Here is a 23,463-nt window from a genome sequence, read left to right as displayed (position 1 = left end):
TTATGAAAACTAAAAAATGGCAGCATATCCACGGAGTGAATGATGGAGAGTGGGGCGAAGCATTCGTCCGTCCATGCGTCCATCTGTGTGACCGTCCATGTGTCTGTTTGTGTGCCCGTCCCTGCGTTCTGTCATGCATCCGCCCCTGCGTCCGTTCATGCGTCCATCCATGCATCTGTTTGTGTGTCCATTCGTTCATCTATTCAACACTCCAAGTCCCACCATCTCGCATCTTTTTATCATATATTCCCCATATAAAGCACCGCCATCCAGCGGACATTGCAAGGACTAAACGAGAGGTGGCACACGCACACTTTCTTACGGCCTGCGCTTTGGGTCCACTTCCCACCTTTAACCACCTCGAGTTCATGGTATATTCTAGTTCACTGTATTCATAGCACTGCGACCAAACGCTCGCTAAACCTTTCGAAAACCAAGGAGGTTACGCCCAGCGAGTATAACGTAGCAACCTTTCCCTGTCAGATAGGGCTCGATTTACATGGCAATGGCTGCTAATGAGAAATGAGAGAGAGGAGAATTCGGCTTTTACTTTCTTACGGCTTGCGCTTCGTATCTACTTCTCATTTTTAACCACCTTGTGTTCATTCATGGTATACACAAGTTCATTGTATTCATGGCACTGCGGCTCAACGCTCGCTAAATATTTCTAAAGCTAAGGAAGTTACACCCAGCGAGGATAATGTAGCATCCCTTTCTTGTCCGATGGTGCTCAATGTACATGCCAATGGCTGCTAATGGGGATCGCAGCGTGCGCGTTGACTAAAAGCCGAATGCTCATGTCTCTCATTCCCCATTAGCAGCCATTGGCATGTACATTGAGCACTATTTTTTATTGTTAAACAACGCACAGAAGAAATCTCTCACTGGCACCACCTTGGAGGTGAAGTGTTATACCTATTTCGGGTATGTGCCACTGGTGGTTACATACGAGGGACGCCCAAGCCACGCCATAAGGAGCTTCGCCCCTAAAAAAATTTCATTCCACAGGTGAGGCTCGAACTCAAAACCCCAGCATAGCTCACGAAAATTGTCGTATAAGTACCGTGCGCTAACCAATTGCGCCACTGGGGAACACGGTCGCACGTAGGAGCGGTGCCTTAAAGAATGTTCCTGCACATACATCCAGTAAACAAATGTTTTGGGACAGGAAGTCGCCACATTGAGTATACAACCTCATGACGAATGCTGAAAACTAATCAAAATTTCATTCCCCAGGTGAGGCTCGAACACACAACCCCGGCATAGCTCACGAGAGCTGTCGTATAAGTATCGTGCGCCAAGCAATTGCGCCACTGGGGAACACGGTCGATCTTAGGAGCGGTGCCCTAAAGATTGTTTCCTGCACATACCTCCCGTAAAAAAAAATGTTTTGGGACAAGAAGTCGCCAACAATGAGTATACAACCTCACGACTAAATATGAAAACTAATGAAAATTTCATTCTCCAGGTGAGGCTCGAACTCACAACCCCGGCATAGCTCACGAAAACTGTCTATAAGTACTGTGCGCTAACCAATTGTGCAACTGGGGAACGCGGTCGCACGTAGGAGCGGTGCTTTAAAGAATGTTTCCTGCACATACTCCCAGTAAACAAATGTTTTCGAGCCAGAACGTTGCCAGTTTGAGCACACAACCTCATGACTAAATATGAAAACTAATAAAAATTCATTCCACAGGTGAGGCTTGAACTCACAACCCCGGCATAGCACACGAGAACTGTCGTATAAGTACCGTGCGCTAACCAATCGCGCCACTGGGGAACACGGTCGCTCGTAGGAGTGGTGCTTTAAAGAATGTTCTCTGCACATACCTGCAGTAAAAAATGTTTTCCAGCCAGGAAGTCGCCAGTATGAGTACACAACCTCATTACCAAATATAAAAACGAATAAAAATTTCATTCCCGAGGTGAGGCTGGAACTCAAAACCCAGGCATAGTTCACGATAACTGTCGTATAAGTACGGTGCGCTAACCAGTTGTGCCACTGGGAAATATGGTTGCACGTAGGAGTGCTTCCTTTAGTACTGTTGTCTAACACAACTCCAGTAAACAAATGTTTTCGAGCCAGGCAGTCGCCAGCATTGAGTACACAATTAACCTCATGACTAAATACGAAAAGTAAAGAAAATTTTATTCTCCAGGTGAGACTCGAACACACAACCCCGGCATAGCTCACGAGAACTGTAGTATAAGTATCATGCGCTAACCAATTGCGCCACTGGGGAACACGGTCGAGAGTAGGAGCGGTGACCTAAAGAATGTTTCTGCACATACATCCAGTAACCAAATGTTTTCGGGACAGGAAGTCGCCAGCATTGAGTATACAACCTCATGACTAACTAAGAAAACTAATAAAAATTTCATTCCGCAGGTGAGGCTCGATCTCACAACTCCGGCATAGCTCACAAAAACTGTCGTATAAGTCCTGTGCACTAACCAATGTCACCACTGGGGAATACGGGTGCACAAAGTAGCAGGGCCTTAAAGAATGTTCCCTGCACATACCTCCAGTAAACAAATGTTTTCGAAAGAGGAAGTCGCCAGCTTGGAGTATACAATTACCCTGATGACTAATTATGAAAACTAAAAAAATTTCATTCCACAGGTGAGGCTTGAACTCACAACCCCGGCATAGCTAACGAAAACTGCCGCATAAGTACCGTGCGCTAACCAATTGCGCCACTGAGGAACACGGTCGCACGCAGGAGCGGTGCCTTAAAGAATGTTGCTGCACATACCTCCAGTAAAAATTTTTTTTGGGATAGGAAGTCGCCAACAATGAGTATACAACCTCACGACTAATTATGAAAACTAATGAAAATTTCATTCCCCAGGTGAGGCTCGAACTCACAACCCCGGCATAGCTCACGAAAACTGTCTATAAGTACTGTGCGCTAACCAATTGTGCCACTGGGGAACGCGGTTGCACTTTGGAGCGGTGCCTTAAAGAATGTTTTCTGCACACGCCTCCAGTAAACAAATGTTTTCGAACCAGGAAGTTGCCAGCTTTGAGTTTACAACTAACCTCATGACTAATTATGAAAACTAATAAAAATTTCATTCCCCAGGTGAGGTTTGAACTCACAAACCCAGCATAGCTCACGTGAACTGTCGTAAAAGTACCGTGCGCTAACCAATTGTGCCACTGGGGAACACGGTCGCACGTAGGAGCGGTGCTTTAAAGAATGTTACCTGCACATACTTCCAGTAAACAAATGTTTTTGAGCCAGCAAGTCGCCAGTTTGAGTACACAACCTCATGACTAAATATGAAAACTAATAAAAAATTCGTTCCACAGGTGAAGCACGAACTCACAACCCCGGCATGGCTCACGAGAACTGTCATATAAGTACCATGCGCTAACCAATCGCGCCACTGGGGAACACGGTCGCAAGTAGGAGCGGTGCTTTAAAGAATGTTTTCTTAGAATACCTCCAGTAAAGAAATGTTTTCGAGCCAGGAAGTCACCAGTATGAGTACACAACCTCATGACTAAATATAAAAACTAATAAAAATTTTATTCCCCAGGTGAGGCTCAAACTCACAACCCGGGCATAGTTCACGTTAACTGTCGTATACGTACGGTGCGCTAACCAGTTGTGCCACTGGGAAATATGGTTGCACGTAGGAATGTTTCCTTTAGTACTGTTGTCTAACGCAACTCCAGTAAACAAATGTTTTCGAGCCAGGCAGTCGCCAGCATTGAGTATACAATAAGGCTCATGACTAAATGTGGAAACTAATAAAAATTTTATTCCCCAGGGAGGCCCGAACTCACAACCCCGGCATAGCTCACGAAAACTGTCTATAAGTACTGTGCGCTAACCAATTGTGCCACTGGGGAACGCGGTCGCACTTTGGAGCGGTACCTTAAAGAATATTTTCTGCACACGCCTCCAGTAAACAAATGTTTTCGAACCAGGAAGTCGCCAGCTTTGAGTGTACAACTAACCTCATGACTAATTATGAAAACTAATAAAAATTTCATTCCCATGGTGAGGCTCGGACTCACAAACCCGGCATAGCTCACGTGAACTGTCGTGAAAGTACCGTGCGCTAACCAATTGCGCCACTGGGGAACGCGGTCGCACGTAGGAGCGGTGCTTTAAGGAATGTTCCCTGCACATACCTCCAGTAAACAAATGTTTTCGAGCCAGGATGTCGCCGGTATGAGTCCACAACCTCATGACTAAATATGAAAATTAATAAAAATTTAATTCCCCAGGTTAGCCTCAAACTCACAATTCAGGCATAGCTCACGATAACCCTCGTATAAATGCGGTGCGATAACCAATTGCGCCAATGGGTAATACGGTTGCACGTAGGAGTGTTTCCTTTAGTACTGTTGTCTACACACAACTCCAGTAAACAAATGTTTTCGGGACAGGAAGTCGCCAGCTTTGAGTATACAATTAACCTCATGATTAATTATGAAAACCAATGAAAATTTCATTCCCAAGGTGAGGATCGAACTCACAACCCCGGCATAGCTTACGAGAACTGTCATATAAGTACCGTGCACTAACCAATTGCCCCACTTGGGAATACGGTTGCAAGTAGGAGTGTTTAATTTAGTACTGTTCTCTACACACAACTTAACTCCAGTAAACAAATGTTTTCGAGCCAGGCAGTCACCAGCATTCAGTATACAATTAACCTCATGACTAAATACAAAAACTAATGAAAAGTTTATTCCCCAGGGAGGCTCAAACTCACAACCACGCCAAAGCTCACGAAAAATGTCGTATAAGTACCGTGCGCTAAGCAATTGCGCCACTGGGAAACGCGGTCGCAAGTAGGAGCGGTGACCTAAGGAATGTTCCTGCACATACATCCAGTAAACAAACGTTTTCGGGACAGGAAGTCGCCACCATTGAGTATACAACCTCATGACTAACTATGAAAACTAATAAAAATTCCATTCCCCAGGTACGCTCGATCTCACAACCCCGGCATAGCTCACGATAACTGTCGTATAAGTCCTGTGCACTAACCAATTGCGCCACTGGGGAATACGGGCGCACAAAGTAGCAGGGCCTTAAAGAATGTTCCCTGCACATACCTCCAGTAAACAAATGTTTTCGAAGCAGGAAGTCGCGAGCTTGGAGTATACAATTAACCTGATGACTAATTATGAATTTAAAAAAAATTTCATTCCACAGGTGAGGCTCGAACTCACAACCCTGGCATAGCTCACGAAAACTGTCGTATAAGTACCGTGCGCAAACCAATTGCGCCAATGGGGAACATGGTCGCACGTAGGAGCGGTGCTTTGAAGATTGTTCCCTGCACATACCTCCAGTAAAGAAATGTTTTCGAGCAAGGAAGTCGCGTGTATGAGTACACAACCTCATGACTAAATATAAAAACTAATAAAACTTTCATTCCCCAGGTGAGGCTCGAACTCACAATCCAGGCATAGTTCACGATAACTGTCGTATAAGTACGGTGCGCTAACATATTGTGCCACTGGGAAATACGGTTGCACGTAGGAGCGGTGCCTTAAAGAATGTTCCCTGCACAAACCTCCAGTAAACAAATGTTTTCGAGCCAGGAAGTCGCCAGCTTTGAGTATACAATTAACCTCATGATTAATTATGAAAACCAATAAAAATTTCATTCCCAAGGTGAGGATCGAACTCACAACCCCGGCATAGCTTACGAGAACTGTCATATAAGTACCGTGCACTAACCAATTGCCCCACTTGGGAATACGGTTGCAAGTAGGAGTGTTTAATTTAGTACTGTTCTCTACACACAACTTAACACCAGTAAACAAATGTTTTCGAGTAAGGCAGTCACCAGCATTCAGTATACAATTAACCTCATGACTAAATACAAAAACTAATGAAAAGTTTATTCCCCAGGGAGGCTCAAACTCACAACCACGCCAAAGCTCACGAAAAATGTATAAGTACCGTGCGCTAAGCAATTGCGCCACTGGGAAACGCGGTCGCAAGTAGGAGCGGTGACCTAAGGAATGTTCCTGCACATACATCCAGTAAACAAACGTTTTCGGGACAGGAAGTCGCCAGCATTAAGTATACAACTTCATGACTAACTATGAAAACTAATAAAAATTTCATTCCCCAGGTACGCTCGATCTCACAACCCCGGCATAGCTCACGATAACTGTCGTATAAGTCCTGTGCACTAACCAATTGCGCCACTGGGGAATACGGGTGCACAAAGTAGCAGGGCCTTAAAGAATGTTCCCTGCACATACCTCCAGTAAACAAATGTTTTCGAAGCAGGAAGTCGCCAGCTTGGAGTATACAATTAACCTGATGACTAATTATGAAAACTAAAAAATGGCAGCATATCCACGGAGTGAATGATGGAGAGTGGGGCGAAGCATTCGTCCGTCCATGCGTCCGTCTGTGTGACCGTCCATGTGTCTGTTTGTGCGCCCGTCCCTGCGTTCTTTCATGCATCCGCCCCTGCGTCCGTTCATGCGTCCATCCATGCATCTGTTTGTGTGTCCATTCGTTCATCTATTCAACACTCCAAGTCCCACCATCTCGCATCTTTTTATCATATATTCCCCATATAGAAGCACCGCCATCCAGCGGACATTCCAAGGACTAAACGAGAGGTGGCACACGCACACTTTCTTACGGCCTGCGCTTTGGGTCCACTTCCCACCTTTAACCACCTCGAGTTCATGGTATATTCTAGTTCGCTGTATTCATAGCACTGCGACCAAACGCTCGCTAAACCTTTCGAAAACCAAGGAGGTTACGCCCAGCGAGTATAACGTAGCAACCTTTCGCTGTCAGATAGGGCTCAATTTACATGCCAATGGCTGCTAATGAGAAATGAGAGAGAGGAGAATTCGGCTTTTACTTTCTTACGGCTTGCGCTTCGTATCTACTTCTCATTTTTAACCACCTTGAGTTCATTCATGGTATATACAAGTTCATTGTATTCATGGCACTGCGGCTTAACGCTCGCTAAACCTTTCTAAAGCTAAGGAGGTTACACCCAGCGAGTATAATGTAGCATTCCTTTCTTGTCCGATGGTGCTCAATGTACAAGCCAATGGCTGATAATGGGGATCGCAGCGTGCGCGTTGACTAAAAGCCGAATGCTCATGTCTCTTATTCCCCATTAGCAGCCATTGGCATGTACATTCAGCACTATTTTTTATTGTTAAACAACGCACAGAAGAAATCTCTCACAGGCACCACCTTGGAGGTCAAGTGTTATACCTATTTCGGGTATGTGCCACTGATGGTTACATACGAGGGACGCCCAAGCCACGCCATAAGGAGCTTCGCCCCTAAAAAAATTTCATTCCACAGGTGATGCTCGAACTCTCAACCCCGGCATAGCTCACGAAAACTGTCGTATAAGTACCGTGCGCTAACCAATTGCGCCACAGAGAACACGGTCGCACGTAGGAGCGGTGCCCTAAAGAATGTTCCTGCACATACCTCCAGTAAAAAAAAATATTTTGGGACAGAAAGTCGCCAACAATGAGTATACAACCTCACGACTAATTATGAAAACTAATGAAAGTTTCATTCCCCAGGTGAGGCTCGAACTCACAACCCCGGCATAGCTCACGAAAACTGTCTATAAGTACTGTGCGCTAACCAATTGTGCCACTGGGGAACGCGGTCGCACATAGGAGCGGTGCTTTAAAGAATGTTTCCAGCACATACTTCCAGTAAACAAATGTTTTCGAGCCAGAACGTTGCCAGTTTGAGTACACAACCTCATGACTAAATATGAAAACTAATAAAAATTCATTCCACAGGTGAGGCTCGAACTCACAACCCCGGCATAGCCCACGAGAACTGTCGTATAAGTACCGTGCGCTAACCAATCACGCCACTGGGGAACACGGTCGCACGTAGGAGCGGTGCTTTAAAGAATGTTTCCTGCACATACCTTCAGTAAAAAAATGTTTTCGAACCAGGAAGTCGCCAGTATGAGTACATCCCCTCATTACTAAATATAAAAACTAATAAAAATTTCATTCCCGAGGTGAGGCTGGAACTCACAACCCAGGCATAGTTCACGATAACTGTCGTAAAAGTACGGTGCGCTAACCAGTTGTGCCACTGGGAAATACGGTTGCACGTAGGAGTGTTTCCTTTAGTACTGTTGTCTAACACAACTCCAGTAAACAAATGTTTTCGATCCAGGCAGTCGCCAGCAGTGAGTATACAATTAACCTCATGACTAAATACGAAAAGTAATGAAAATTTTATTCTCCAGGTTAGACTCGAACACAACCCCGGCATAGCTCACGAGAACTGTAGTATAAGTATCATGCGCTAACAGATTGCGCCACTGGGGAACACGGTCGCACTTAGGAGCGGTGCCTTAAAGAATGTTTTCTGCACATATCTCCAGTAAACAAATGTTTTCAGGACAGGAAGTCGCCAGCATTGAGTATACAACCTCATGACTAACTAAGAAAACTAATGAAACTTTCATTCCCCAGGTGAGGCTCGATCTCACAACTCTGGCATAGCTCACAAAAACTGTCGTATAAGTCCTGTGCACTAACCAATGTCGCCACTGGGGAATACGGGTGCACAAAGTAGCAGGGCCTTAAAGAATGTTCCCTGCACATACCTCCAGTAAACAAATGTTTTCGAAACAGGAAGTCGCCAGCTTGGAGTATACAATTAACCTGATTACTAATTATGAAAACTAAAAAAATTTCATCCCACAGGTGAGGCTCGAACTCACAACCACGGCATAGCTCACGAAAACTGTCGCATAAGTACCGTGCGCTAACCAATTGCGCCACTGAGGAACACGGTCGCACGTAGGAGCGGTGCCTTAAAGGATGTTCCTGCACATACCTCCAGTAAAAAATTTTTTTGGGATAGGAAGTCGCCAACAATGAGTATACAACCTCACGACTAATTATGAAAACTAATAAAAATTTCATTCCCCAGGGGAGGCTCGAACTCACAACCCCGGCATAGCTCACGAAAACTGTCTATAAGTACTGTGCGCTAACCAATTGTGCCACTGGGGAACGCGGTTGCACTTTGGAGCGGTGCCTTAAAGAATGTTTTCTGCACACGCCTCCAGTAAACAAATGTTTTCGAACCAGGAAGTTGCCAGCTTTGAGTTTACAACTAACCTCATGACTACTTATGAAAACTAATAAAACTTTCATGTCCCTGGTGGTGCTCGAACTCACAACCCCGGCATAGCTCCGGAGAACTGTGGTATAAGTACCGTGCGCTAACTAATTGCGCCACTGGGAATACGGTTGCACATGGGAGCAGTGCCTTAAAGAATGTTCCCTGCACATACTTCCAGTAATGAAATGTTTTTGGGACAAGAGTCGCCAGCATTGAGTAAAGAACCTCATGACTGAATATGAAAACTAATAAAAATTTCATTCCCCATGTGATGCTCGAACTCATAGCCCAGGCATAGCTCACGATAACTGTCGTATAACTACGGTGCGCTAACCAATCGCGCCACTGGGGTATAGTGTTGCACGTAGGAGTGTTTCCTTTATTACTGTTGTGTACACACAACTCCAGTAAACAAATGTTTTCGAGCCAGGCAGTCGCCAGCATTGAGTATACCATTAACCTCATGACTAAATATGAAAACTGATAAAAGTTTTATTGCCCAGGGAGGCTTGAACTCACAAGCACGCCATAGCTTACGAGAATTGTCGTATAAGTACCGTGCGCTAAGCGATTGCGCCACTGGGGAACACGGTCGCACGTAGGAGCGGCGCCTTAAAGAATGTTCCCTGCACATACCTGCAGTAAACAAATGTTTTCAGGACAAGAAGTCGCCAGCATTGAGTATACAATCTCATGAATAATTATGAAAACTAATAAAAATTTCATTCCCCAGGTGAGGCTCGAACACACGACCCCGGCATAGCTCACGAGAACTGTCGTATAAGTACCGTGCACTAACCAATTGCCCCATTGGGGAATACGGTTACAAGTAGGAGTGTTTTCTTTAGTACTGTTGTCTACACACAACCTAACTCCATTAAACAAATGTTTTCGAGCCAGGCAGTCGCCAGCATTCAGTATACAATTAACCTCATGACTAAATACGAAAAGTAATGAAAATTTTATTCCCCAGGGAGGCTCGAACTCACAACCACGCCAAAGCTCACGAGAAATGTCGTATAAGTACCATGCGCTAAGCAATTGCGCCACTGGGAAACAAGGTCGCAAGTAGGAGAGGTGACTTAAAGAATGTTCCTGCACATACATCCAGTAAACAAATGTTTTCGGGACAGGAAGTCGCCAGCATTGAGTATACAACCTCATGACTAATGATAAAAACTAATAAAAATGTCATTCCCCAGGTTAGGCTCAATCTCACAACCCCGGCATAGCTCACGATAACTGTCGTATAAGTCTCGTGCACTAACCGATTGCGCTACTGGGGAATACGGGCGCACATAGCAGCGGTGCCTTAAAGAATGTTCCTTGCAAATACCTCCAGTAAACAAATGTTTTCGAGCCAGGAAGTCGCCAGTATGAGTACACAACCTCATGACTAAATATGAAAACTAATAAAAACTTCATTCCCCAGGTGATGCTCGAACTCACAACCCCGGCATAGCTCACGAAAACTGTCGTATAAGTACCGTGCGCTAACCAATTGCGCCACTGGGGAACACGGTCGCACGTAGGAGCGGTGCCTTAAAGAATGTTCCCTGCACATACCTCCAGTAAACAAATGTTTTCGAGCTAGGCAGCCGCCAGCATTGAGTATACAATTAAGCGCATGACTAAATATGAATACTAATAAAAATTTCATTCTCCAGGTGAGACTCGAACTCACAACCACGGCATAGCTCACGAGAGCTGTCGTATAAGTACCGTGCACTAACCAATTGCCCCACTGGAGAATACGGTTGCAAGTAGGAGTGTTTCTTTAGTACTGTTGTCTACACACAACTTAACTCCAGTAAACAAATGTTTTCGAGCCAGGCAGTCGCCAGCATTCAGTATACAATTAACCTCATGACTAAATACAAAAACTAATGAAAATTTTATTCCCTAGGGAGGCTCAAACTCACAACCACGCCAAAGCTCACGAAAAATGTCGTATAAGTACCGTGCGCTAAGCAATTGCGCCACTGGGAAACGCGGTCGCAAGTAGGAGCGGTGACCTAAAGAATGTTCCTGCACATACATCCAGTAAACAAACGTTTTAGGGACAGGAAGTCGCCAGCATTGATTATACAACCTCATGACTAACTATGAATACTAATAAAAATTTCATTCCCCAGGTAGGCTCGATCTCACAACCCCGGCATAGCTCACGATAACTGTCGTATAAGTCCTGTGCACTAACCAATTGCGCCACTGGGGAATACGGGTGCACAAAGTAGCAGGGCCTTAAAGAATGTTCCCTGCACATACCTCCAGTAAACAAATGTTTTCGAAGCAGGAAGTCGCCAGCTTGGAGTATACAATTAACCTGATGACTAATTATGAAAACTAAAAAAATGGCAGCATATCCACGGAGTGAATGATGGAGAGTGGGGCGAAGCACTCGTCCGTCCATGCGTCCGTCTGTGTGACCGTCCATGTGTCTGTTTGTGCGCCCGTCCCTGCGTTCTTTCATGCATCCGCCCCTGCGTCCGTTCATGCGTCCATCCATGCATCTGTTTGTGTGTCCATTCGTTCATCTATTCAACACTCCAAGTCCCACCATCTCGCATCTTTTTGTCGTATCTTCCCCATATCGAAGCACCGCCATCCAGCGGACATTCCAAGGACTAAACGAGAGGTGGCACACGCACACTTTTTTACGGCCTGCGCTTTGGGTCCACTTCCCACCTTTAACCACCTCGAGTTCATGGTATATTCTAGTTCGCTGTATTCATAGCACTGCGACCAAACGCTCGCTAAACCTTTCGAAAACCAAGGAGGTTACGCCCAGCGAGTATAACGTAGCAACCTTTCCCTGTCAGATAGGGCTCAATTTACATGCCAATGGCTGCTAATGAGATATGAGAGAGAGGAGAATTCGGCTTTTACTTTCTTACGGCTTGCGCTTCGTATCTACTTCTCATTTTTAACCACCTTGAGTTCATTCATGGTATATACAAGTTTATTGTATTCATGGCACTGCGGCTTAACGCTCGCTAAACCTTTCTAAAGCTAAGGAGGTTACACCCAGCGAGTATAATGTAGCATCCCTTTCTTGTCCGATGGTGCTCAATGTACATGCCAATGGCTGCTAATGGGGATCGCAGCGTGCGCGTTGACTAAAAGCCGAATGCTCATGTCTGTCATTCCCCATTAGCAGCCATTGGCATGTACAGTGAGCACTATTTTTTATTGTTAAACAACGCACAGAAGAAATCTCTCACTGGCACCACCTTGGAGGTCAAGTGTTATACCTATTTCGGGTATGTGCCACTGGTGGTTACATACGAGGGACGCCCAAGCCACGCCATAAGGAGCTTCGCCCCTAAAAAAATTTCATTCCACAGGTGAGGCTCGACTTCACAACCCTGGCATAGCTCACGAAAACTGTCGTATAAGTACCGTGCGCTAACCAATTGCGCCACAGAGAACACGGTCGCACGTAGGAGCGGTGCCCTAAAGAATGTTCCTGCACATACATCCAGTAAACAAATGTTTTCGGGACAGGAAGTCGCCACATTCAGTATACAACCTCATGACGAATGATGAAAACTAATCAAAATTTCATTCCCCAGGTGAGGCTCGAACACACAACCCCGACATAGCTCACGAGAGCTGTCGTATAAGTATCGTGCGCTAAGCAATTGCGCCACTGGGGAACACGGTCGATCTTAGGAGCGGTGCCTTAAAGATTGTTTCCTGCACATACCTCCAGTAAAAAAAATATTTTGGGACAGAAAGTCGCCAACAATGAGTATACAACCTCACGACTAATTATGAAAACTAATGAAAGTTTCATTCCCCAGGTGAGGCTCGAACTCACAACCCCGGCATAGCTCACGAAAACTGTCTATAAGTACCGTGCGCTAACCAATTGCGCCACTGGGGAACACGGTCGCACGTAGGAGCGGTGCTTTAAAGAATGTTTCCTGCACATACCTTCAGTAAAAAAATGTTTTCGAGCCAGGAAGTCGCCAGTATGAGTACACAACCTCATTACTAAATATAAAAACTAATAAAAATTTCATTCCTGAGGTGAAGCTCGAACTCACAATCCAGGCATAGTTCACGATAACTGTCGTATAAGTACCGTGCGCTAAGCAATTGAGCCACTGGGAAACACGGTCGCAAGTAGGATCGGTGACCTAAAGAATGTTCCTGCACATACCTCCAGTAAACAAATGTTTTCGAAACAGGAAGTCACCAGGTTGGAGTATACAATTAACCTGATGACTAATTATGAAAACTAAAAATTTCATTCCACAGGTGAGCCTCGAACTCACAACCCAGGCAAAGCTCACGAAAACTGTCGTATAAGTACCGTGCGCTAACCAATTGCGCCACTGGGGAACACGGTCGCACGTAGGAGTGGTGCGTTAAAGAATGTTCCCTGCACATACCTCCAGTAAACAAGTATTTTCAAGCCAGGAAGTCGTCAGTATGAGTACACAACTGCACGAATAAATATGAGAACTAATAAATATTTCATTCCCCAGGTGAGGCTTGAACTCACAACCCCAGCATAGCTCACGAAAACTGCCGTATAAGTACCGTGCGCTAACCAATTGCGCCACTGGGAATATGGTTGCACGTGGGAGCGGTGCCTTAAAGAATGTTCCCTGCACATACCTCCAGTAAACAAAGGTTTTCGGGACAAGAGTCGCCAGCATTGAGTATACAACCGCATGACTAATTATTAAAACTAATAAAAGTTCCATTCCCCAGGTGAGGCTCGAACTCACAACCCAATCATAGTTCATGATAACTGTAGTATAAGTACGGTGCGCCAACCAATTGCGCCAATGGAAATACAGTTGCACGAAGGAGTGTTTCTTTTAGTACTGTTGTCTAAACACAACTCCTGTAAACAAATGTTTTCGTGCCAGGCAGTCGCCAGCTTTGAGTATACAATTACCTCATGACTAAATATGAAAACTAATAAAAATTTCATTTCCCAGGTGAGGCTCAAACTCACAACCCCGGCATAGCTCACGATTACTGTCGTATAAGTACCGTGCGCTAACCAATTGCGCCACTGGGGAACGCGGTCGCACGTAGGAGCGGTGCCTTAAAGAATGTTCCCTGCACATACCTCCAGTAAACAAATGTTTTCGAGCCAGAAAGTCGCCAGTATGAGTACACAACCTCATGAATACTTATAAAAACAAATAAAAATTTTATTCCCCAGGTGAGGCTTGAATTCACAACCCAGGCATAGCTCACGATAACTGTCATATAATCCCGTGCGCTTACCGATTGCGCCACTGGGGAATACGGTTGCACGAAAGAGCAGGGCGTTAAAGAATGTTTTCTGCACGTACCTCCAGTAAACAAATGTTTTTCAACCAGGAAGTCGCCAGCTTTAGGTATACAATTAACCTCAACACTAGTTATGAAAACTAATAAAAATTTCATTCCCCAGGTGAGGCTCGAACTCATCACCCCGGCATAGCTCACGAAAACTGTCGTATAAGTACCGTGCGCTAACCAATTGCGCCACTGGGGAACACGGTCGCACGTAGAAGCGGTGCATTAAAGAATGTTCCCTGCACATACCTTCAGTAAACAAATGTTTTCGAGCCAGGGTGTCGCCAGTATGAGTACATAACCTCATGACTCAATATGAAAACTAATAAAAATTTCATTCCCCAGGTGGGGCTGGAACTCACAACCCAGGCATGGGTCACGATAACTGTCGTATAAGTACGGTACGATAACCAATTGCGCGATTGGGGATTACGGTTGCACGTAGGAGTGTTTCCTTTAACACTGTTGTCCACACACAACTCCTGCAAACAAATGTTTTCGAGCTAGGCAGTCGCCAGCATTGAGTATACAATTAACCTCATACGAAAACTAATGAAAATTTCATTCCCCAGGGAGGCTCGAACCCACAACCACGCCAAAGCTCACGAAAAATGTCGTATAGGTACCGTGCGCAAAGCAATTGCGCCACAAGGAAACACGGTCGCAAGATGGAGCGGTGCCTTAAAGAATGTTCCCTGCACATACCTCCGGTGAACAAATGTTTTCGGGACAGGAATTCGCCAGCATTCAGTATACAATCTCATGACTAATGATGAAAACGAATAAAAATTTCATTCCCCAGGTGACGCTCGATCTGACAACCCCATTATAGCTCACGATAACTGTCGTATAATCCCGTGCGCTAACCAATCGCACCACTGGGGAACACGGTCGCACGTAGGAGCGGTGCCTTAAAGAATGTTTCCTGCACATACCTCCAGTAAGCAAATGTTTTCGAGCCAGGAAGTCACCAGTATGAGTAGACAACTTCATGACTATATATGAAAATTAATAAAAACATCGTTCCCCAGGTGAGGCTTGAACTCCCGACCCCGGCATAGCTCCCGAAAACTGTCGTATAAGTACCGTGCGCTAGCCGATTGCGCCACTGGGGAACACGGTCGCACGTAGGAGTGGTGCCTTAAAGAATGTTCCCTGCACATACCTCCAGTAAACAAATGTTTTCGAGCCAGGATGTCATCAGTATGAGTACACAACCTCATGGCTAAATATGAAAATTAACAAAAATTTCCTTCTCCAGGTGAGGCTCGAACTCACAACCCAGGCATAGCTCACGATAACTCTCGTATAAGTACCGTGCGATAACCGATATCGCCACTGGGAAACACGGTTGCACGTAGGAGCGGTGCCTTAAAGAATGTTCCCTGCACATACCTCCAGTAAACAAATGTTTTCGGGACAGGAAGTTGCCAGCATTGAGTACACAACATCTTGACAATTGATGAAAACTAATAAAAATTTCATTCCCAAGGTGAGGCTCGATCTGAGAACCCCGGCATAGCTCACGATAACTGTCGTATAATCCCATGCGCTAACCAATTGCGCCACTGGAGAATACGGTTGTACAAAGGAGCAGGGCGTTAAAGAATGTTTTCTGCACATACCTCCAGTAAACAAATGTTTTCGAACCAGGAAGTTGCCAGCTTTGAGTATGCAATTAACGTGATGACTAATGATGAAAACTAAAAAAAATTTCATTCCCAGGTGAGACTCAAACTCACAACCCCGTCATAGCTCACGATAACTGTCGTATAGGTACCATGCGCTAACCAATTGCGCCACTGGTGAACACGGTCGCGCGTAGGAGCGGTGCCTTATAGAATGTTCCCTGCACACACCTCCAGTAAACAAATGATTTCGAACCAGGAAGTCGTCAGCTTTGAGTTTACAATTAACCTCATGACTAATTATGGAAACTAATAAAAATTTCATTCCCCAGGTGAGGCTTGAACTCACAACCCCGGCATAGCTCACGATAACTGTCGATAAAATACGCTGCGCTAACCAATTGCGCCACTTGGGAATAGTTTTGCACGTAGGAGTGTTTCCTTTAGTACTGTTGTCTGCACACAACTCAAGCAAACAAATGTTATCGAGCTAGGCAGTCGCCAGCAGTGAGTATATATTTAACCTCATGACTAAAAGTGAATAGTAATAAAAATTTCATTCCCCAGGTGAGGCTCGAACACACAACCCTGGCATAGCGCACGAGAACTGTCGTATAAGTATCGTACGCTGACCCATTGCGCAACTGGGGAACACGGTCGTACTTAGGAGCGGTTCCTTAAAGAGTGTTTTCTGCACATACCTCCAGTAAACAAAAGTTTTCACGACAAGAAGTCGCCAGCATTGAATATACAACCTCATGACTAATGATGAAAACTAATAAAAATTTCATTCCCCAGGTGAGACTCAAACTCACAACCCCGTCATAGCTCACGAGAACTGTCTTATAAGTACCGTGCGCTAACCAATTACGCCACTGGGGAACACGGTCGCACGTAGGAGCGGTGCCTTATAGAATGTTTCCTGCACACACCTCCAGTAAACAAATGTTTTCGAGCCAGGAAGTCGTCAGTATGAGTACACAACCTCATGAATAAATATGAGAGCTAATAAAAAGTTCATTCCACAGGTGAGGGTCGTACTCACATCCCAGGCATAGTTCACGATAACGGTCGTGTAAGTTCGGTACGCTAACCAATTGCGTCACTGGGGAATGCGGTTTCACGTAGGAGTGTTTTCTTTAGTACTGTTGTGTACACACAACTCCAGTAAACAAATGTTTTCAAGCCAGGAAGTCGCCAGCATTGAGTATACAATTAAACTCATGACTAAGTATCAAAACTAATAAAAATTTCATTCCCCAGGTGAGGCTCAAACTCACAACCCAGGCATAGCTCACGATAACTGTCGTACAAGTACGCTGCGCTAACCAATTGCGCCACTGGCGAATACGGTTGCACAAAGGAGCAGGGCGTTAAAGAATGTTTTCTGCACATACCTCCAGTAAACAAATGTTTTCGAACCAGGAAGTCGCCAGCTTTGAGTATGCAATTAACGTGATGACTAATGATGAAAACTAAAAAAAATTCATTCCCAGTTGGGGCTGGAACTCACAACCGCAGCATTGCTCTCGAGAACTGTCGTATAAGTGCCGTGCGCTAACCAATAGACCATATGCAAAATTGCTTTGTGCTCTGGCAACACTGTGCACTTCGACCCCGCCGCCATTTTAATGTGGGCGAGCAGTCGACGGAAACGCGTTCGCTAGTACGGCCGTACGACTTCTGAACACCCGCTTCACTGCGCTGAGCTACTGCGATGGCCACAGCAAGACGTTTCCCAGTGCCCGAACATGTGATGTGGACAAACTGTTTAGAAAACTTGCCGCATATACCGAACGACACTGTAGCGGACCTAATAAACCAGGCGCCAACGTCATCCAAGCAGCAAACAAAATCTTATGCCTTCGCCGTGGAAGCGTACACTTTGCCGTCGTCGGTTGTGACCAACGCCTGTGACACAAGGTAGGTAAGCGACGTTTTGTGTAACCTTCTGAAAGCATGCAGTGCTTTTCCTTTTGGAGCAACGTACAAATAGTGCCGCCGATGTTAACGTCGTGCGGGCGTTCTCGGCGAGGTCGGTCATGTCACTGCGTGTTTCTTTCACTACGCGTGCTCACGTGCTTGGATAACTTGTCATTATGGCTTGACAAGAGGAGGCTATGGTTTGGCGTTTATTTTTAGCACGTCCGAGCAGCAGGCGTGGTCGCGCAGGAACTTCGCAGCTGTTCCGGTGGTGCAGTGTGCATGCCTTGAAGGACATCGCTCGTACTATGAAAACAGTTTTTTGCGCAAACAAATTTCGCGTCCGCACGTATGCATTACTGGTCTAATATTAATGTGCTGCCTTTACGAGTGCGCATGCTGCTTTGTATAAAACACGACGTACGCTAGTTTGTTTACTAAACATTTAGACTAAACGGGTCTACAAGGACGGCTAGAAAGAACGGAACTGATCCACCGCAAGTGTCAACGTAAGTTAACAGTGGGACTCCTTAAAAACCTGGTTCATTCTGTGCTTGTTGGTTTGGAGATTTTTCAGCAGCATTGGCATGTGGTTTTCCAACTCGTCAATAAAAAGCAGTGTTTTTTTATGTTCCACTAGAGGTTGTTCACATCGAAGCACTTCATGCAGGTTTTGTATTATTGCACTGTAACGTCAGCTGCGCAGGGGTTTTCCCGAATTACATAGTCATTACTTTGTGGAGAGTAGGTTGCATAACGTTGTTGCTTTGCATAAAGCTGTCATGGCAAGTGCCATGACAGCTTTATTCGTACTTGTGATATAGCACTCGGTAAAAAGATGACAAACTTGACTGTGTGCAGCTTACAAAGTTCTTTTTTTTGTTATTGTTGTGTCTCTTACAGTATCGGGATTGTCTATGCACGTGCCACGTGCTACCGAAGCCAGAAGAAGAGTGGGCGGCCGTACAAAGTCAGCTTGGCTTTGAAAAGCGACAGTAGAGCAGTGGCAGATTCTAGTTGTGAGTGCCCCGCTGGGGCTGGTGGTGCCTGCAGCCACATTCTTGCGGCTCTGCGCCTCCTTGTTCTGCTGAAGCAGAAGGGCTTCAAAGAGGCACCACCAGAGCTTTCATGCACCGAGTTGCCGCAGCAATGGAGGCGCCCCCGACGACAAAGCATCAGGCCTATGGCCGTGCAGAACGTGGACTGGCGGAGTCCACGTGAGGGTGGCATGGGCATGCCAATGCCCGTGCGACTTTTTGATGCGCGGGCTGAGGAGCAAAAGGAGCAGCAACACCTTGAAGCGATCCATAGCCTGGGAGAGGACCTCCAGAGCCTCGGGACCTTCGACTTTGCTGCCATTCTCCTTGCTGCTGGGGGGCCGTCAATGGACACAAAGCTTGGGCCTGCGCCTGCGGGGTCTGCATTGTCATACCAGCAGGCAAAACTCCCTGCAGGCTTCACTACGTGGATGTCACTCAGCATTTCGCAAGGGGCAGCCACCGTGACACCAGTGCCAGCTTTGACTCTGTTTAGTGACGGAGCCTCACAGCCACCCTTGCCCGGCAGATTCACGGCTGAAGAATGGAGGGTGTTGACTGTAAGTGCAGTATAGAAAAGATACTTCTCTCTGCACTGGTGGAGTGTGTACAATTCATGCTTTTAACCGATTAGGTGGACCTAGATGTAGAGCACATGCAGCCTAGAAATATTCTTATGCAGTCCTCTGTAAAAAGAGAAAGCGAGAAAATTATGAATGCCCTATTTGCTTCCACCAAATGTTACAAATGCGAAGACAATGGCCCCAGTGATGATAGTGGTTAAGCAATTTTAAACTACAGGCAAACCCAGCACTAATGCTGTGCTTTATTTTATCAGTGCAGATCATTGCTTTATGTTCTACGCTTTGAAGGATGTTAAGCTGTGTGGTTATTAAACAGTCTCACTCATATGTGCTTCTACAGGCTAACATTTGCTATTTGCTAGCTTTACCACCCAATATCCGTATTTCGATTCATTTCAATGCATCAGTGTAATGTAAACCAAGACTTACACTTAATCGAACTTGGGGCCACTGTCGATTGCATGTCCTCTGATTTTGTCAAACCTGCATTATAGCAATATAGCTTTAGAATAGGGATGACCGGGCGCTAACGCTGCGGCGGCAGGTGGTGGAGCCCGACTCAGGTGCGCATTCATTCTGTGGTGCGAACACCGATGCCTCAGTTGGTGTGTGTGCCACTCTCAAGCCCAAATCTCTAGCTACTTTTGCTAGGACGACAAACACCCCGTTGTTTTTTTTGTTTTTTTTTATGTGCGCGGTCACCATCCACTGCATATGCCATTTTAAACATGAGGGGACACACGTGTGGACTTCTTTTTATTGTATTGCGCTTTGAAAACATTTGCAGCCTCATGAGCTTCTATATCCAAATGCAAAAAATATATGGAACCCTAGCTATCCAAGCTTTGCTTAAAAAACCGGGAACTGTGCTCCTCTCTTGCCTGTTCTTATTAAAAAGCACAATTTCATTGCTGCTGCTATTCTGCCATTCATGCCAATGACTCTCCTAAAAGTGGCTCCTAAATCTGTCTTTTGATGACTGGCTATTAATCTTAGTGCAGCACGGTACCGAAAACAAACATTGGCATACCAGCTAGGCTGCAGGAAAGCTGATTGGGCCTTGCTAGTAGTCAAAGTACAGTGTATGCAAGCTCTGAGCCGTTGAAAGTTTCTAGCGCTTTCTCATGCTATATTTACTTCCACATTGTGCAGGAGATCCAGCTGTCACAAGAAGAAGCTCGGGACCTCGAGCTGAACTCAAGGCAGCAGCGGCTCAGTGAACGCTGGCGCCAGGCACGGGCCAATCGACTGACAGCGTCAACTTTCGGCCACGTCGTCAGGCGGCAGGCATGGACGGAGAAGGGCCTCCGTAACCTCATTGAGCCGAAGGACCTCACGCACGTCCGTCCGGTGCAATATGGCATAAGGAATGAGAACATGGCCAAAGATAGGTATATAGCTGTCATGAACAGCTACGGGCACAATGTGTCAGTGCAGCATTGCGGCCTTGTGGTAGACCCTGTGTGCCCTTGGTTGGGTGCAACACCAGATGGACTCGTGTACGACCCGGAAGAACTTTCATATGGTGTGTTGGAGGTCAAGTGCCCCCATTCTCTGAAAGACTCTGAGCCAGAGGAAGCGAAGAAAAAAAAGTTTTCCTTGGTGTTCGGGGAAAATGGTGAACCGCAGCTGGACAGAGACCATGAGTATTATGCTCAGGTGCTTGGGCAGATGGCCCTCACTGGCTGCTTGTGGGGCGATTTTGTCGTGTGTTCGGAAAAGTGGATTGGCATTGAGCGCATTTGGTTCGACAGGAACGAGTGGGAGGATATGCGCAAAAAGCTTGATGCCTTCTTTGAGCAAATGCTGCCCCTTCTTGCCAGGCGGTAATCAGTGAAGCTTCCAGATTTCGGCTGATTAGTGCGCCAAAGCTACACCTAACCTATGAGGCGTGCACAATATCTGCCCACCCTAGCCAAGAGGTAACTCGGTGCTACCTTCGTGCCAGAAGATTTTTCAATACTAAAAAAATAACGCTCCGAGCTTTACTTGCCATTTGTGCATCTGGGCAATACTGTGCCCTGTAATGGATGGTTGCAAATTGTCTTGGCTGCCTGGGCATCTTAACGTGCCCCAAAATCTCAACGCAGAGAAGGCAACGCAACATAATACATTGAGATAAAAAATTTTCATCTTGCGGACATGTGGAAATAAAAACATTGGCTGCTTTAGTGTGAACCAAACACACAGGCTGATTTCGTGCAAGAATTTTTTCAGATTCACTTTTTTCACTAGACTTCACATTGCCACAGCACAAGTTGTGGAGACCACAATAAGGAAATGAAAAATCTCATGTATCATATTTTGGGTAAAGATTAAAGATTGCATGCCATACCTATTAATATTAGACTCCCATCCAAGGTTTTTAAGCAGTGTTTAATGAATCTTAGTACATACTTGCAGCATCCAGTTGCTTGTATTCATACAGAACTTAGTGAGCCCTTAAAAGTTTTGGATACGTCTAAGAGAATATAGATATTGTACGTGAGCTCACACTCGCTCGATTTAATTTTGAATAATTTAAAATCTCGCCGATGAAAGTTCAGAAAAACACCATTTTTCAGGCATAGTGATGCTTTGTAACGCATCAGTTTGAGTGATATTGCAGGAATAGACGCAAACACAACGTAGCAGTTTTCTTAACCACATGCTACAGAGTCGCAAAGGACATGTACTTTTGTGTTCCTGCACTTTTTTTTTGAAATAGAGAAATGCTCCGCACGCAGCGAGTGCGCCTTTCAAGCCATTCAAGGTGGACAGCTCCACATGTTTTAACATGTGATACACAGCGATACACAGAAGTGCTACGGCCTCAAAAAAGCAAAAAAGGCAACGAAACATACCTAAAGGGGGGGGGGGGGCGAAAAGCTATGATTGTGGGCCACATTGCAATGCTGCGAATTAAATTCTTATCTCATCCAAATAAGTTATAATGTACATGCTAGCACCACTCAATCCCTTTGTGAGCATTTTTTGGACTAGATTACTTAAAATTTAGTCTGTGGTAACCAAAAGCATGTCATGACTGGACACAACCACATCTTCTGCCATTGAGCTGCACATAGACAAAACAAAACTAGTTTATAGTCAATCTTTGCAAGATTTGTTACAATGAGAGTCAACTTGAGGTAGGTTAACAAACACAACACAGTATATGAACAATAAGGAAGAATTACAAATGAGCGAAGAAATAATAATAGAGCTTGACAAAGTACTGCTGTGAATCCAGGTTCGGGAGCCTTTTGTTAGCGTGAATGGTGTCCAGAGATGACCAGGAAAAAAAATTGCACAAGTATTTACACAGTGAGTACAAGTTTGGTGGTTACGTCTTTCAATGAATCACACAGTGAGCAACAACTTAACAGCGCACAACATTGCCTTCTTGCTCAAGGCTTTTTTGTTCGCGCACGTGGCGCCCCTGAGTGCTCAAGTCACACAGCTGCAGATTACCAGTTTCACGGTCCGTGCTGTCATCTCCCTTTTGATCCTGCAGTCATCCTCCATTTGTGGGCTCGTTTCCTGGCCGGAGCAGCCGCTTTTTGGACTGAGGTGGAAAGTGAAATTGCCTGCGTGTTTGAGATTTCAGTGCACGTTAAAGACCCCCAGGTGATCAGAATTACTCCGGAGCCCTCCACTACGGCGCGCTTCATCGCCTGTGTAGCGTCGGCACGTTACACCTCACAAACAGTCAATCATCAGTCGTCGGTGCATTAAAACGTGCCAAGTGCTGTGTGTTCTTTTAGATGCGGAGCGTAACTGCGAATGCATCTTAGGCTTGGGCTCTGTCCCTCCATAGTCCGTCGTCCGCACGCCACCTGCGCATGCGCCCAGGAAGACGCCGGCAACACTGTCG

General features: G+C 45.6%; 1 protein-coding gene and 8 non-coding genes across 9 annotated transcripts; 1 reads left to right on the top strand and 8 right to left on the bottom strand.

Annotated features, from left to right (window-relative positions):
- Nucleotides 1-2,615: 2,615 nt before the first annotated feature.
- On the bottom strand, nucleotides 2,616-2,707 carry TRNAI-UAU (transfer RNA isoleucine (anticodon UAU)). The gene is given in 2 exon segments: nucleotides 2,616-2,651; nucleotides 2,670-2,707. It is a non-coding gene; the product is annotated as a tRNA-Ile (tRNA).
- A 137-nt stretch (nucleotides 2,708-2,844) lies between these two features.
- On the bottom strand, nucleotides 2,845-2,935 carry TRNAI-UAU (transfer RNA isoleucine (anticodon UAU)). The gene is given in 2 exon segments: nucleotides 2,845-2,880; nucleotides 2,898-2,935. It is a non-coding gene; the product is annotated as a tRNA-Ile (tRNA).
- A 4,609-nt stretch (nucleotides 2,936-7,544) lies between these two features.
- On the bottom strand, nucleotides 7,545-7,635 carry TRNAI-UAU (transfer RNA isoleucine (anticodon UAU)). The gene is given in 2 exon segments: nucleotides 7,545-7,580; nucleotides 7,598-7,635. It is a non-coding gene; the product is annotated as a tRNA-Ile (tRNA).
- Nucleotides 7,636-10,555: 2,920 nt separating this feature from the next.
- TRNAI-UAU (transfer RNA isoleucine (anticodon UAU)) lies at nucleotides 10,556-10,647 on the bottom strand. Its single transcript is given in 2 exon segments — nucleotides 10,556-10,591; nucleotides 10,610-10,647. It is a non-coding gene; the product is annotated as a tRNA-Ile (tRNA).
- Nucleotides 10,648-12,929: 2,282 nt separating this feature from the next.
- Nucleotides 12,930-13,020, bottom strand: TRNAI-UAU (transfer RNA isoleucine (anticodon UAU)). The gene is given in 2 exon segments: nucleotides 12,930-12,965; nucleotides 12,983-13,020. It is a non-coding gene; the product is annotated as a tRNA-Ile (tRNA).
- A 599-nt stretch (nucleotides 13,021-13,619) lies between these two features.
- On the bottom strand, nucleotides 13,620-13,711 carry TRNAI-UAU (transfer RNA isoleucine (anticodon UAU)). The gene is given in 2 exon segments: nucleotides 13,620-13,655; nucleotides 13,674-13,711. It is a non-coding gene; the product is annotated as a tRNA-Ile (tRNA).
- Nucleotides 13,712-14,081: 370 nt separating this feature from the next.
- Nucleotides 14,082-14,173, bottom strand: TRNAI-UAU (transfer RNA isoleucine (anticodon UAU)). Its single transcript is given in 2 exon segments — nucleotides 14,082-14,117; nucleotides 14,136-14,173. It is a non-coding gene; the product is annotated as a tRNA-Ile (tRNA).
- A 372-nt stretch (nucleotides 14,174-14,545) lies between these two features.
- TRNAI-UAU (transfer RNA isoleucine (anticodon UAU)) lies at nucleotides 14,546-14,637 on the bottom strand. The gene is given in 2 exon segments: nucleotides 14,546-14,581; nucleotides 14,600-14,637. It is a non-coding gene; the product is annotated as a tRNA-Ile (tRNA).
- Nucleotides 14,638-17,716: 3,079 nt separating this feature from the next.
- LOC142768627 (uncharacterized) lies at nucleotides 17,717-21,495 on the top strand. The gene is made up of 3 exons (XM_075870638.1): nucleotides 17,717-17,989; nucleotides 18,893-19,586; nucleotides 20,763-21,495. Exons 1-3 carry the CDS (start codon nucleotides 17,784-17,786, stop codon nucleotides 21,438-21,440), a joined length of 1,578 nt encoding a protein of 525 aa, XP_075726753.1. The 5' UTR covers nucleotides 17,717-17,783; the 3' UTR covers nucleotides 21,441-21,495.
- The last annotated feature ends 1,968 nt before the right edge of the window (nucleotides 21,496-23,463 follow it).

The sequence above is a fragment of the Rhipicephalus microplus genome, chromosome 8, assembly GCF_043290135.1.
Source record: "Rhipicephalus microplus isolate Deutch F79 chromosome 8, USDA_Rmic, whole genome shotgun sequence".
NCBI lineage: Eukaryota > Metazoa > Arthropoda > Arachnida > Ixodida > Ixodidae > Rhipicephalus > Rhipicephalus microplus.
The sequence above is the reverse complement of the archived record's forward strand: the minus strand, read 5'-3'. Positions and strand labels throughout refer to the sequence as shown.

Excerpts from the sequence above, each read along its gene's own strand:
- LOC142768627 (XM_075870638.1), top strand. The coding sequence starts at position 17,784 with ATGGCCACAGCAAGACGTTTCCCAGTGCCCGAACATGTGATGTGGACA. Across the intron at positions 17,990-18,892 it reads ACCAACGCCTGTGACACAAG|TATCGGGATTGTCTATGCAC; the intron begins GTAGGTAAGCGA and ends TGTCTCTTACAG. Across the intron at positions 19,587-20,762 it reads AAGAATGGAGGGTGTTGACT|GAGATCCAGCTGTCACAAGA; the intron begins GTAAGTGCAGTA and ends CACATTGTGCAG.